At 38.9% G+C, this 13,458-nt stretch overlaps 1 protein-coding gene across 2 annotated transcripts in view; it reads left to right on the top strand.

The window, feature by feature from the left end:
* The window catches only part of TBC1D30 (TBC1 domain family member 30), a 28,394-nt gene extending 15,172 nt beyond the window's left edge, over positions 1 to 13,222 (top strand). Inside the window, exons 8-13 of one of the 2 annotated variants that reach the window (XM_034063392.1) lie at positions 1,757 to 1,862; positions 7,353 to 7,465; positions 7,635 to 7,774; positions 8,842 to 9,048; positions 9,250 to 9,306; positions 10,576 to 13,222. In XM_034063392.1, the coding sequence (XP_033919283.1) occupies positions 1,757 to 1,862; positions 7,353 to 7,465; positions 7,635 to 7,774; positions 8,842 to 9,048; positions 9,250 to 9,306; positions 10,576 to 11,357 (1,405 nt within the window). In that variant the 3' untranslated portion in view covers positions 11,358 to 13,222. The remainder of the gene's footprint in view (positions 1 to 1,756; positions 1,863 to 7,352; positions 7,466 to 7,634; positions 7,775 to 8,841; positions 9,049 to 9,249; positions 9,307 to 10,575) is intronic. The other variant, XM_034063393.1, reaches the window with a different exon arrangement.
* The last annotated feature ends 236 nt before the right edge of the window (positions 13,223 to 13,458 follow it).

Below are 13,458 nucleotides of genomic sequence, written 5' to 3'. Positions count from 1 at the left end.
GAAAAAGCTGCACAAAGTGCTTCTGTGGCTTCCCCTACAACTTGTGTGTCTGGCATCTTGTCAGAATGGGGATAATAATTAATTGACCCTTGCTGCAGGAAATGTCTCCAGTTTGTGTTGTCTGTGTATAATGTCTTCATACTATGCTATAAGGCTGGTTGGACTTAACTGGGACACAGACTTCTGAGGGAGCTGGTAAATACTCTGTGGAAAGACAGAGACTTGAGGGTGACTAGCAAATTTAGTTGGGTACCTGAAACTGGGGATGTTAATTCCCTTATTTTCACCTAAGGATTTGAGCCCATTATCTATACCCAAGAAAAGAGTTCAGTGTTACTGAGAGATTGATTTAGTGTTACATGGTTCTTTTCTATTAAGGCTTGCAAGCAAGTTTTCCAGAAATTCTCTGCTTTTAAGCACATTCTGGCCAAGTTTCTATTATAGTCCTTCATGGCCTTGGAAACTCACCACGTAGGACAGAACACGAGAGTTGGTTAGTTCTTCCAAACCCCCCTATTGTCATAGCAAATATTTGCATTCCAAAGAGTGTACAGTGCTCCCGGGTAAATGAGTTTTGTCACTGACTTCAGTGGGAGGTGTGAGCTCTGACACATTGAGCAGATGTTAGTTCAGCTGGAAACGCTTTTCAGCTGGTGTCAGCAGCTGCGTCAGGTTTTTCTTGTGGTGCCTATCAACACTCACCTTCCTCTTTATCCTGTGGCTGACTCACTGGGATTTATGTTCAGCTCTGTCCTTGGAGGTTTCATTTCTCTTTGTCTTCCTGAATAAATTAGCACTGCAGGCCAGTCGTATTGTAAAAGGTTTTGTTTACTATATTTAATATTTAATCTAAAGAACAAGAATTAGAGTAATAATTTCCTAAGAGCTTTATTTGTTCAGTCCATGAACAAAACTTGCATGAAACATTTGCATTAGGATTAATGTAGTTTCATTACATGTAGTCTCATTGTGCTTTGTTACTTTGTAACATACCTTTAGATAAAAGGTCCTATTGTAGTGAATCTCTGTGCACTTAGCTGTAATGAGTTGAATATTCCAACTCATAACATGATAAAAAAAAGTCACAGCTTTGAATAGTAAAAAAAATAAATTAAACTTAAAAACTTGAACAAAAAATGAAATGTGTTTTATAAAAATTGTAAGAAACAGAATGAAAAAAATCTAAGAATATATCCAAAGGAATAAGCTGATCACACTGCACACAACTGTTGTCTGTGGGGAATGGGAGAAGATCTGGAAGATTTGGAGTCATGAAAGACTGAAGGTATTGGGGAAGGTAAACAATAACTTTGTGATAGTTAGCTACATACCTATCTTTGGTTTACTAATTTCATCATCCTTTTAGCTAAACTCTGTTAAGATTTCAGTGTGAGCAATGTGTAAAGCTTCCATTGTTGTGAAGAGTCTCGTAGTTCAATGGTTGTTCCCTGTATTGATTCTCATGTTATAGAAGTGAAATGGGCAGAGAGAATAACCTGTCTGGACATGCTTGAATCCTTTATTGTGAGCAGTCAGGACAGAAAGCTGTGTTCAGTTCATTCTTTCAGTGCACCAGCATTGCCAATGTGATATGCACAGTTTTATTATCTGGAAGTGTAGAGAGGATTGTAATTTTAAGAATTAAGGTGATTAAAGAAAGCACGGTTTTTAGGATGACAGAAAGTTCAGTTTTGGTTTGGATGTGTATGATTGTATGTAAAAGTAAAATAAAAAAACAGTATGTACTTTGACCTAGGCAAATAGAATGTTGTGAAACTGCAGATGAGTTTTACAGTACCATGGGCAAGCTGACCCAGGAGATGCTGGAAGACAGTCTGATTGACAGCAACGAGCTCATGCAGGTGAGTAATTGGGATATCATTATTGTTTGTGTTTTCTTTGTATCCTGCAGGCGCTGATTCCTAACAAATGGCATTTTTGTTCAGATACTTTATAAACCTAAACTCTTCCAAAAATAAGAGTTGAGCTAACATGTCGATGAAACAAATAGGTGACCGGCAGTTAGCAAGCTAAAAATCTTATTTTATACATGAAGTATAGAGAACCAATAGGCTTCAATTGATCAAAATTGGTTGTATGTTCACAGCTGAAAGTTTGTCGTGATATAATGCCCAACTGTATTTACACAGGTAAGATGTAAAATCTTTTAGTAGTAATAATTTTTAGGGTGTTATTTTATTCTATTTCTATTTTTTGGTCATTTATTACAGTATGTCATCTTTGTTCTGCAGACACTGTGGGAGACAAGTTTATCTAAAGTATCCTTCCTCATTTAAAAACAGAGGTCTTGAACAGTCATCAATGAACTATAAACAAAGACATTTGTAGACAAATGCAGTCCCTGACTTCTTAAAGCATACATCACTGTATGAGAACAAAGATTCATGAGTTCTGGGAAAGGAAAGAGCCTCAGTGTTGCAGATACTATTTTATTAATTCACATTTATGCTTCTTTTTGTGATGTCCTTGGGGTGTTGTCTAATTAGATGTGTTATAAAGACCTCATGCTGCAGATCTAGAACTTTGCTTTTGCTGAGCTACAGCATGATGATTAGGGAGGTGCAAATAAAGGGCACATAATTCACCTGAAATTTTTTATCTGTCGTAGGGGAAGGAAAAAGTCAGTCTCAGTCTATGAAGTTGCATAACAGTAGTTAGCAGGTGACTTCTGTTACCCATTATTGGAAGCAAACTGTACTGTCTGGGATAATACACTTCCTTAGTCTGGTAAAGTACTGCCCTGAAGTAAGGGATTAGTTTCAGATTTTTTGTTAGTGGTGGCGTTTTGTCTGAGGGAGCTCTAGGAATGGCAGAGGTGAGCACTGTGCCTTTCTTGTGCTTCAGAAATGGAAACTCAGCTGGTCAGAGGTACTCCCATGCTTTTTAAATAAGTGTCAAGGTTTCTCAGAAGACAGTTCAGATATTGAGGATATGTGGGGAAGGCAGCACAAACTGATGCCTTCTCATATTCATTGTGTTTCAGTTCTGGTCTCAAGGGTAGTACAAAATAAGATGTGGCATTTGCAACAAATAATAATACTGGGAAAGCTGAAATGGGCTTTAGTGACTCGATGTGGATTTCTTATTTTGCTGTTGTGTGTAATAGAAGGTAAGGCATAGGTGACTTGCTGGTTGTAGGGTTGGAAGGTTCTTTGGGTTTTTCAAGGGTTGTAATTAAAAGTATACTAAACTAACAGTCTTGTGCTTCAGCAAAAAATAAGCACTTGGTGCAAAATATATATGTATTCATAAGGTACATGTGTGTTTTGTGACACTGAGAGGGAAGATATGATAGCATTGGCATTGATATGGAGAATGTGGCAGGTGTAATTTTTCTGTGTAGAGCAACAGTGTGTCTGGTTTATGTGGGTCTTAGTTGAAGAAACCATACTACATTTTAGCATTCTTCACGTCAGAGGCAGGCATTGGCTACAGGCTGTCTTTAAGTGGGTAGAATTAGGCACTACAAGAGCTTACCATTAGGATATATGAATGCCACCATGTGTCTGGCTGCTGAATTTGAACAACTTTCTCTGAGCTGGAGAAGAAAATAAAGAAATAGGAATTGTATTAATGAAAGGTTTCAGGCTGCTTGAAGACACTGTTCTTTTATATTGCTTTAGGTTTTTTCAGAGGACTCAGCCAGAGATGAATGTTTAGACTGCTTTGTTTTCAAAGTGTTCTTTCCCCTAACCCCCCTCGCCCCCAGTCAAAATCAGAATGGTGAATTTAAATCGAATACTTTTTACAAGGTGTCTCAAGGATTAGTATCCTGCTGAGGGAAAGGATTAATCTCCTTCTCTGCCTTCCCTACACATTTCAATAAAGGTTGCTGGTGGCAGTCATCTCAGTTTTCTTTAGACTTGCATGGCATTTATGTTTGCATCTACTGAACTACCTGTCTGAGCTCACTTAAGCCAGTGAAGAGTAACAGGCGCACCTCTGCCATTAGAAGACAAACTGTGCTCAAAAAAGCCTGTTTGCTTTGGGAGTTAGAGGAGGAGAGACAGCTGATCCTTCAGGGGCAAGTGTTGACAGAGCAGATGTCTAAAGTAGACCAGAGAACACTTGTCCTCATTCTCTCCACCAGCATGTATAGTTGGGGCAAGTTTATCATTAAAAAGACCTCACTCCCATGCTGACAGTACACATACCTAGGAATGAGGGCTTAAAGCTTTTGCAGATTTGGTCCTTGCATGCAAGAGTTCTTGCAGTGTTGTGCTAAGGAGAGCATGGAGGAATTGGAGGAGCAGGCAAGCCTGCAACTTCCTTCTTTTCAAGGTTGAACAGTTCAGGTAAATAAAGGATAAGTGCTGCACAAATCAGATGCTAGACCAGGTATGTATTCAGGATGAGAAGTTAAACTAATAGAGTATTCAGTAATGCCATTTTGTTGGCCTATTAATAAACTTCGGTTCTTACATGGAGACAGAAACTCTACATCAGGTGTCTGCAGATATGCTAAACACTATGTGCTAGATTGAGTACATGCTTTTGTGCATTCTCAGAAAGCAAGTGCTTTTATAAGCAGCTAAATTAGTTCCGTTTGTATGCCTAGAACTGTTGCAGCATAGAGGGGATAAGATGCAAACAGGAAAAGGAGAGGCATCCCTGTGTTTACTGTGGTGAAGGAAAGCAGGGATTAATCCCTCCCTATCTCTTGTTTACCCTGACTTGATATTCATTGTTAACTTTCTACTTAACACTTTCTGTTTTCTTTTGGGTTTGTTTTTGCATTTGCATTTTGTTTTCTTAGTGAAAGTGATCAGAGAGAAGACCTTTAAACTAGTGTTTGGTGGTTCTTGAGCTAAGTGTGTTTGAGCTGTTGGCAAAACTGCTTACCTCTTTTGGAAGCCACAGCCCATACCTTTTGTATGGTGTTCTGCTGAGTGTGTAGATGGCTTTGCATTTTTTGGGATAAGGCAAAGGCTTGATAAATGCTACTGTTTTAAGATGAGAGGTTTAGTCCTTGTCTTTTTTCTTGTTCCCAGAATCTGTCCCTTATGGCCATAAATAAGACAAATACGTTTGTCTGCAGCATGCTTCATAAGTGTAGGCTGTTCCCCTCTGGTGCAGTTTCACCAGAATTACCAAATGACATCCAAGGCTGTGTACAAACTAGGAACAGGATGCTTTGACTCTGAAGCATTGCTGTCAGGAGCTCACAGGTATTGATTGACAGTGCTTTTTAATTTCCAGTGGAACTTGCATCAGCATAAAACTTGTTTGTGGATCTCAGCCAGGTGGCAAGTGAGGCTTCCATTTATAATCTGATAACAAGTAATTGCGCTAAAAATGTGTATGCTAAATAGAAGAAATTGCACAGCATCTGAAAGAGGCACAGATTAGAGACAGGCAAAAGCTGAAAGCATAATCTAAACCAGTAGGTGCAAGGAGTAAATGAAGGATTCTGAGTTGACTATTTCACTTAAAGGGTAACTCACATATGGAACAAGTTACCTGGAAAGGCTGTTGACATAAAGAGTAGAAATAAATTCCAGACAAACCTCCTTCTCTGTGAAGGGAGAGTTTAGACATATGGGGAGAAAAAAACTAGGAAAGTGTGAAGGAGATCAAACAAACAGGCAGACATGTTGGGCCAGACATAGGTCTTTCTCCAGATCATAAAATTCCTTTGTCTGGTAGACTGCTGGAATATTGCTGTTCAGGCCCTAGAGAATATCTGTCTTTCACAGTAGCATTGTAGCTTAATGGAGTGGCAAAGCTTCAGCTTATGCTCTGGGTTTTTGTAGGCATCCTCCTTGCCTTAGAGTCTCTGCCTGGCTCAAGCTGTAAAAGCATTTTCACATAGAAGCCTGTTGAACTGCACCATTGCTGCCCTATGCCTGATCCAGCCAGGATTGTCTTTCTTGCTCCTTATAGCTCACATCATTGCCATTAGTGAAACTTTTTGTTTCTTCTTTGAGGAAAGATCTAGTACTAAAATCATGGTTGCAATCTTCCTTAGTGTACTTAGTACAGGCAAGGCATGGTTCAAGAATAGGTTATGTAGAAGTTGTTAAATTCTCTTTAATATTAATTGAGGCCATTTGCCTTCAATGAAAATGTCACTGACTTAAAGCACAGGGGAAAAAATAATAGAAGTGATTTCTGTCGTGGCTAATCAGAAGTCTTTATGTTGCTGTCTTTCAGAAGACATTTGATTTGCAAGATGAGGAAAAGCTGTAATATCTCAGAGAAACTGAGAGAAATTGTATTTTGGCTATTTTGTTTCTTTTTACTCCTGACATTGAGACTCCCAATGAATTGTGTCAGTTATTTGAAAGTGCTGAATAGCTGAAAGTGCACAAAAGCAGGGGAAAAAAGTCAACTAAGAAACACATCAGCAGTGATATTGCAATGAATATGATGTGTCCTTATGCTAGGTTCACTGGTGACACACATTCTGTCACTACAAAATGACTTAAAGCAAAAACAGTACTGAAAGCAAATGCATTTGCAACTATTTATTTTTGCGTATTGAAGTAAATAAAATATATTGGAGTTTTTTATGGCCTTGTTTTAAGTTCTAGGGACTACAGTACTTTTCTGATGAAACAGGAGACTTTACATGGTGCTTAGGGACATGGTTTAGTGGCAAACTTGGCAGTGATAGGTTTACAGTCGGAATCAATCATAAGGGTCTTTTGCAACCTAAATGATTCTGTGATTCGATGTTGGGTTCAGAGAGTTGCAGAGAGCTTTCTTTGTTCACCATAGAACTAATTTCTTTAAGTTTGTTGGACAACGTTGGGCACTTCCTCTTTGGCCATAATTTTTTGTGTTGAAGTGATTTCATTCACATAAGCTCTTGGGGCTGCTCAGGTGAAGTAATGGATCTGTTAACAGTCCACATCAAGGGAGGACTTGCTCCTTCCTATCTGTGGTAGTGTCAGTACCTTGTGGAATACTTGAGCAGAAATGTAGGTCTTCCTGTAGATCCCCACAACCTCAGTGATGCCTAAAACATCATGATGTATTCATGTGAGCAAAATTGCAATTGGAGGAGGAGGGTTTCCGGTGTGCTGGCAAGGGAAGGATTGACAATGATTATTAAATAAATATAAAAGTTGAAAAGGACCCTCACATCTCATGTTATCAGTTCAATTTTTTTTCCCCCTCTGTATTTTTCTTGTGAGTTAACCTTTATTTTTCTCACAGGAAATACTGACTGAACCATAGAACTAGACCATTTCTATTGTCTTATAGCACATGAGAATGTGCAGCCTCTAATGCTGCGGAACTGTGAAAGTCTGTTCATAAAGAAATCTTTTGTGGCACTATTAGCTAAAGTGAAGATTTAAAAATCTGCTTTTCTTTTTTTCCCCTAGACTGTTTATACCATGGCTCAGTTTCCCTTCCCACAACTGGCAGAATTGAGGGAGAAATACACGTACAACATTACTCCTTTCCCTGCAACAGTAAAATCAACTTCGCTTTCAGGGTAAGTTATGCACTGCTAATGGCATATGGGGCTACTGTTTACCCTACACAGAGAGTGAAAAGGCACTTGGCATCCTTCTTTCTATGCCCCTAAAGAAGATAAAAAAGTTTGGTAGCAATCATATTTAAGAATGTCTCTTTCTTACTTCTCTAATGTTCTCAATTGACAGAAGGCTAGGTAGAACCAGAGACAGTGATGAGGAGAATGACCTAGATGATGAGGACTCAATTGCCAATGCAATTGGCTGTCTTGGACCATTAACTGGGTTTTTGGCACCAGAGCTCCAAAAATACCAAAAACAGATGAAAGGTAAAAGTGCTTTTGTTCCTTTTGGAAAACATAGTTAAAACTGCATGGCTTTGCAGAAAAAATCATCTGTATCTTCCTCTCTGAAAGCTGCTATGGAAATTGTATTTTATATTCACCTAGAGATTACAGTGGGTAGCAAGTGACTTGCACTGGATCAGCAGTGATTTTTATGATGTCCCGGGAGAGACTATAGTTATTTATCCCCTATACACCCCCATCTTCTCCTCCCCAAAACCTCAGACTGATGTAGCAGTCACTGTTACCTGATTAGACATCATCATTCCTGTGGCTTGGTTTTGTTGAGACCTATAAACTGCAGCTTTCCTCTTGATAGCTGTGGTGTTTGGTTTTCCCTTCCCAAGTCTCTACCTGCTGCTTCAAGCTAGCACTGAGAACATCAAGCTGCTGTTGCAAACTAAGCCAAAGACAAATAAACATCCCTTGGAAAAGAATTATCCCTTTGACCCTGAAGTGCTAAGTTGGTGGTGCATCAGAAACAGCTGTGAAAATAAATTGCACTGCTACTGTGGATCAGACACCTCTCAAGTTGCCTGATCCTCAGCTGCTCTGTGCCCATCCTATTTGTTGCTCACTAGCAGCTTTCTCCCTGGGGTGCTATAAATGTTTCTTGATGCTTCTGACTGGTACCATTAGGTTGGCTGTTTAATCTCATGCCTGCTTGACTGTAATATGTTGTATCACTGGTGTTGTTAGCCTATTTGACCAACTGAGTGTCTTTAATAATCACTTTGTGAATTACTTTAGTGATGGCTTGATGTACTTTTGGTTAATTGACCAACTGGGCTTAGAACTTTGCATTGCTATGTTAATTGACTTCTGTACTCTTAAAACTCCCCTCAAACCCTTGCTATTCTTAAGCAGTAATAATATTGCTTATTATAAATAGTGCTGCTTTGTTTAATATGCATATTATAATAAAATTTTAATTAAAGACTACAGTTAAATAAGATTATATGGATCAGACATAGATTTCCCTTGTAGATAATCTGTGAAACTCTTGAGTATGCCAGTTTGCTCATCATCCTGTCTTTATTCCCACTATGCAGATCAGAATGAAGAACAAAGTCTTGGTTCCAGTAACATTGCAGAATTAAGTCCAGGAGCAATAGACTCTTGCCAAAGTGAATATCATGCCGCTTTTAACAGCATGATGATGGAGCGTATGACCACCGATATTAATGCACTGAAAAAGCAATATTCCAGGATAAAGAAGAAACAGCAACAGCAAGTTCACCATGTGTATATCAGAGCAGGTAACATATTAAAACATGCTTCATTTATTGTTTTATTACAATCTAACTTCATCATAGGAGACAAAGCAAATAACATTCTTTCACATTTAACTAAACAGAAATTAAATACATGGAATAGATAACACAATAGTAGGATAGCGGGTACCACTTTGTACAGACAGACTGAAATGAGAAGATGATGTTTTTCTCTTCTTTTGTCAGGATGTGAAGATGATGACCCTGGGATTTTTTTAAGTCCCAGGGACCAGCTGAACAATGGTATTTAAAAGTGACTTTGCTATCTTTGTTGATCTCTCTGATTAAAAACTTTAAATCTTTGGCATTCTTGGAGTTGACATACTGATGCACTGGGAAAAGGGAAATTAAGAGATGAGTATGCTTCAGACCAAGTGGCAAGTAGATTTCTAGCTGATCCCAATGATCCTAACTCCTCTGAGTTCATCTGGGCATGGCAAATTACACAACTAAAGAACTGGCTTAGGTGTTCCACTGTGACTGAGAGTTTACCTAGCCATAATGATAGTGCTGTGAGGATGGAACTGGACATCAGTCCGTTAGTTAGCAATCCATGTTATGGATTCCATTCCCCAATTGGCAAACTCAATAATGCAAGGTTAGCATGAACAACACAAATGAAGGTTTTAGTGGGTGTGCAAGCTGAACACAGCTCACCCCACTCATTCCTCCCTACTTGTCATCTTTTTAAATCAGCATTGAACCGTGCAGATGGGTCACTGTGGAGAATTTTTTTGCTCTTCTGGGTTGTCTGTCCTAGCAGGAGCATTTGAATACGCAGAGCTGCAATTTTTCATTAATACTAACATCAATTACAATATTTTTTTTTGTTTTTTGAAGAATTTGCTTGAATAAGATTGTAGCCAGCAGAAACAGTGCAAACAGTAAAATGCTGATTCCCAAGGATTGCCAATCCTTACCCCCGAACACAATCCTTTCTAATCTTACTAATCATGATGTGGGGCTGGGTTTGTGGTTTAATCAAACTGTCATCTGATTACTTAATTCTGAGTCTACTGCTTTGGCTTTATAAGAGGACCTAATAGAGAAAAGTTGCTGTGGTTTGTCCATTAGAAGTACATTGGTTCATTCACCAAACAAGCCTCATGGAGAGGGTGATTTGACTGACCTTGTACAGGAACTGAATTGCCTGTCATGATGGGAAGAGAAATGAACGAGAGGGAAAAGATCAGAAGCCAATATTAATGTTAAACTATCAGGACACTGAAGTTCTAAAAATTGAGAAGCTATTTTCATTATGATTTATTTTCATTATATTCCTGGCTCAGAACTTAACCCATAGGAATGAAGAAGCAGGGAGTAGGGACAGGAAGTCTTTATTGTTGAAGTTGCAGCTTGTTTAACTCCAAAATGTTAAGAGAAATTTTTTTAATAGTGGTCAGTCCTTTGTTATCCCTCAAGAAAGGCATCAAATTTGGTGGTGGATCCTTAGAACATTAATTTGTTTTCTTCTTTAACAATACTGTGTTTCTTTTGAACATTTTCTTTCAGACAAAGGGCCAGTTACCAGCCTCCTCCCTTCTCAGGTAAACCATTCCCCAGTGATAAACCACCTCCTTTTAGGAAAGAAGATGAAATTGAATAACAAGTCCCTCAAAAATGCTGTTATTCACATCCCAAGTCACGGTCCCGGGAAGATGTCTCCCATTCCCCAAGAAGATCTTAAAACAAAACTGAACTCTCCGTGGCGCACTCACATACGAGTGCATCGAAAGAATATTGCTAGGGGCAAAGGCCAGCTGGGCTATGGAGATACCATAGGACTAATAGATGAGCAGAGCGAGAGCTGTAAAACAAATAGTCCTGGTGCAAAGGAGGAGAATTCCAAACATTCTGACTTTGGAGAAGGAGAAGGAAGTGGTTTGGATGACAGGACTACTCGAAAAGCTGACCGGCAGTCATCTGAGCCAATCTCTACGGACAGCAGTACAAACGTGTCAATGGTTCAGCTAAAACTAGAAGCACTGGAACTTGCCTCAGATAACAAAACTAATGCTGAGTCAACATCCCATCAGTCCAGCCAGCCATGTTTATCAGAGTCCTCCCGTTCATCCAGTGACTCTGGAAACTTGGCTAAACCTCCTCACTCTGGGAACCCAAAGCCACAAGTCTTCAATCCTTTTCCCAGTGTCAAGCCTCTTCGAAAGTCAGCTACAGCCAGGAATTTAGGGCTGTATGGCCCCACTGAAAGAACACCAACTGTCCACTTCCCACAGATGAGCAGAAGTTTCAGTAAGTCTGCCAGTGGCAACAGTGGAACCAGGAAACGATGATGTACTTACCTGGCACTTCCTATTTCTGGCAGCAATGAAGAATTTGTATTGCCTTTTTGTGTGTGTGTGTATGTGTGTCCCAGAGAATTTCTGATCTTTAATGAGGTAATAGGGACAGAAGTGGTTACCAGATGTATAAATATGTGTCTTTAGAAATTGTGTTCCCGCGTTGTCATGGGATAGATTAGTGAAGATGCACTCTGGCACCCTGTTGTTGATTCTGATGGTTCTGTGGTAAAATAGACATTGATTTGCAGTGTGGAGGAAATGACACAGTTTCTTAAATCTAACTCAGACATAAAATCACCAGCTGCCTTTAACCCCTCAGCCCCCCATGGTTGCCTCCTGTCTCTTTTAAAGCTTGAAGGACAAATTTTCTGGTGCAGCAGACACTTAATAACAGTTTTTATGACTGTTATATAGCTTCCCCATTAGACCTCATCATCATGCTCTGTGAGTAGCTGGAGAAGCCATAACTAACAGAAGCACAAGCAGCCCTAACAATCAAAAGTATCACCTTTTGTCCAACATTAACACTTACTACTGGGCCATCCATCTTCAGACATTCTTGAGCGACATTTTGTGCTTCACTTCCCACAGCAGTCCTCTGCTGATACTGCTTCTAATATAATCAGTGAGCATGAGAATAGCAGATATAAGTCCACCAACACACTGCTTTGCTCCTTTTCTGTTACATATGTACATACATGCATTTCTGTTACTGCTGTAGAGTTGCAGCACTGCAAAATTGGAAATCAGGTACAACTATATGTGTAGTTGTATGAATATTATGGCACATCTTGTCTTCAGTGATTATCTATATTATAGACTTGTGATTAAATATTTTTTATCTTAGCAGTAGATAAAATATATGAATGTTCCAAAGTAGTTTAGGGTTTTAAATTATATGAACAGAGTGATTAGATACTTAGGGTGCCGCTTACTGTTAAAACCCAACATATCAGCCACTATGTAAAGTGGGATGGACCCGTAGGACTGCCATGGGTTTCCATGGCTCAGGTCTTTTTTGGTGTAAAAGAGCAATGGCAAAGTGATAAGCTGAGTATTTACCTCCAAATTAAAAAGCAAAGATGGTGAATAACATAAGAACAAGTATATATTTTTTTCCTATATATGCTACAAATGGAGGCAGGGAGACTAAATATGGGTAATTCAACTTCAAGGTTGCAAAATCAAGCACTCGAACTCCAAGAAGTTTAGGTTGCTCTTAAGACATACAGCTCTGATGAATTGTACGTGTTGACTGTACTTCTTTACATTATTGCTTCCAGGCTTCCCATGACATCAAAGTGCCATTATTTAAACTGGAGTAAAAAAAAATAGTGATAAATCAGCCCCATTGTATGTAATGTCTTACTTCCTCTTAAAATTCTTTGTTAAATTTGAAAATTAATATATCGTTGTCTATTTATTAATGTATACCATAACCTATAGGTTGTGATACCAGTTTCACTGTATACCATAACTTATAAGCTGTACAATATACCCTGTTTATTGTGCTAGGGACAGTTTTATTTTGTTGTTGTTTTCTACAAGTGTATGCATATAAAATAACACACAAGTATGAACACTATAAAACAGATGTAGATCAGCTCTTGCCCCTGCCTTATTTCCAGGTTACAGTAAGTATTGTCACTAATGATTATTTATAGTGCTAAGTAAATTTGTAGGATTTAGTCACTGATCACTGGCTGTATGAGAATTGTTTCTGCCTTGATTTAGAAGTGGACTTCTCAGACTTCTACTGTGAATCATTCTCCCCAGTTTTTCTTAGCTTCAGTGTATCACGTGGCTGTATGCTGAACCAATAATGAAAATAAAAGGACTGTGATTCTGCAAAACCCGCTGAAATGTTGCAAATGAGTGCATGAGTTTTGGAAACATTAAGATGTGATTAAGCAATGGAAAATCTGCAAGCTTTGCATGGCTATTGGGATATTGGCCTAGGAAAAGAAGTGCTAATAGAGTACTAATTCTAACAATTCAAACCTAATCAACAATTGCCAAGCTTGCTCTGAGGGCCTTGTACCGTACTTGGACTGTTAGGATTGAGGTGAAGGAATCACAACCCAGTGCATGT

This window comes from Melopsittacus undulatus, chromosome 5 (genome assembly GCF_012275295.1).
Source record: "Melopsittacus undulatus isolate bMelUnd1 chromosome 5, bMelUnd1.mat.Z, whole genome shotgun sequence".
Classification (NCBI taxonomy): Eukaryota; Metazoa; Chordata; class Aves; order Psittaciformes; family Psittaculidae; genus Melopsittacus; species Melopsittacus undulatus.
Note: the sequence above shows the minus strand (reverse complement) of the source record. Positions and strands in the feature narration are given on the sequence as shown.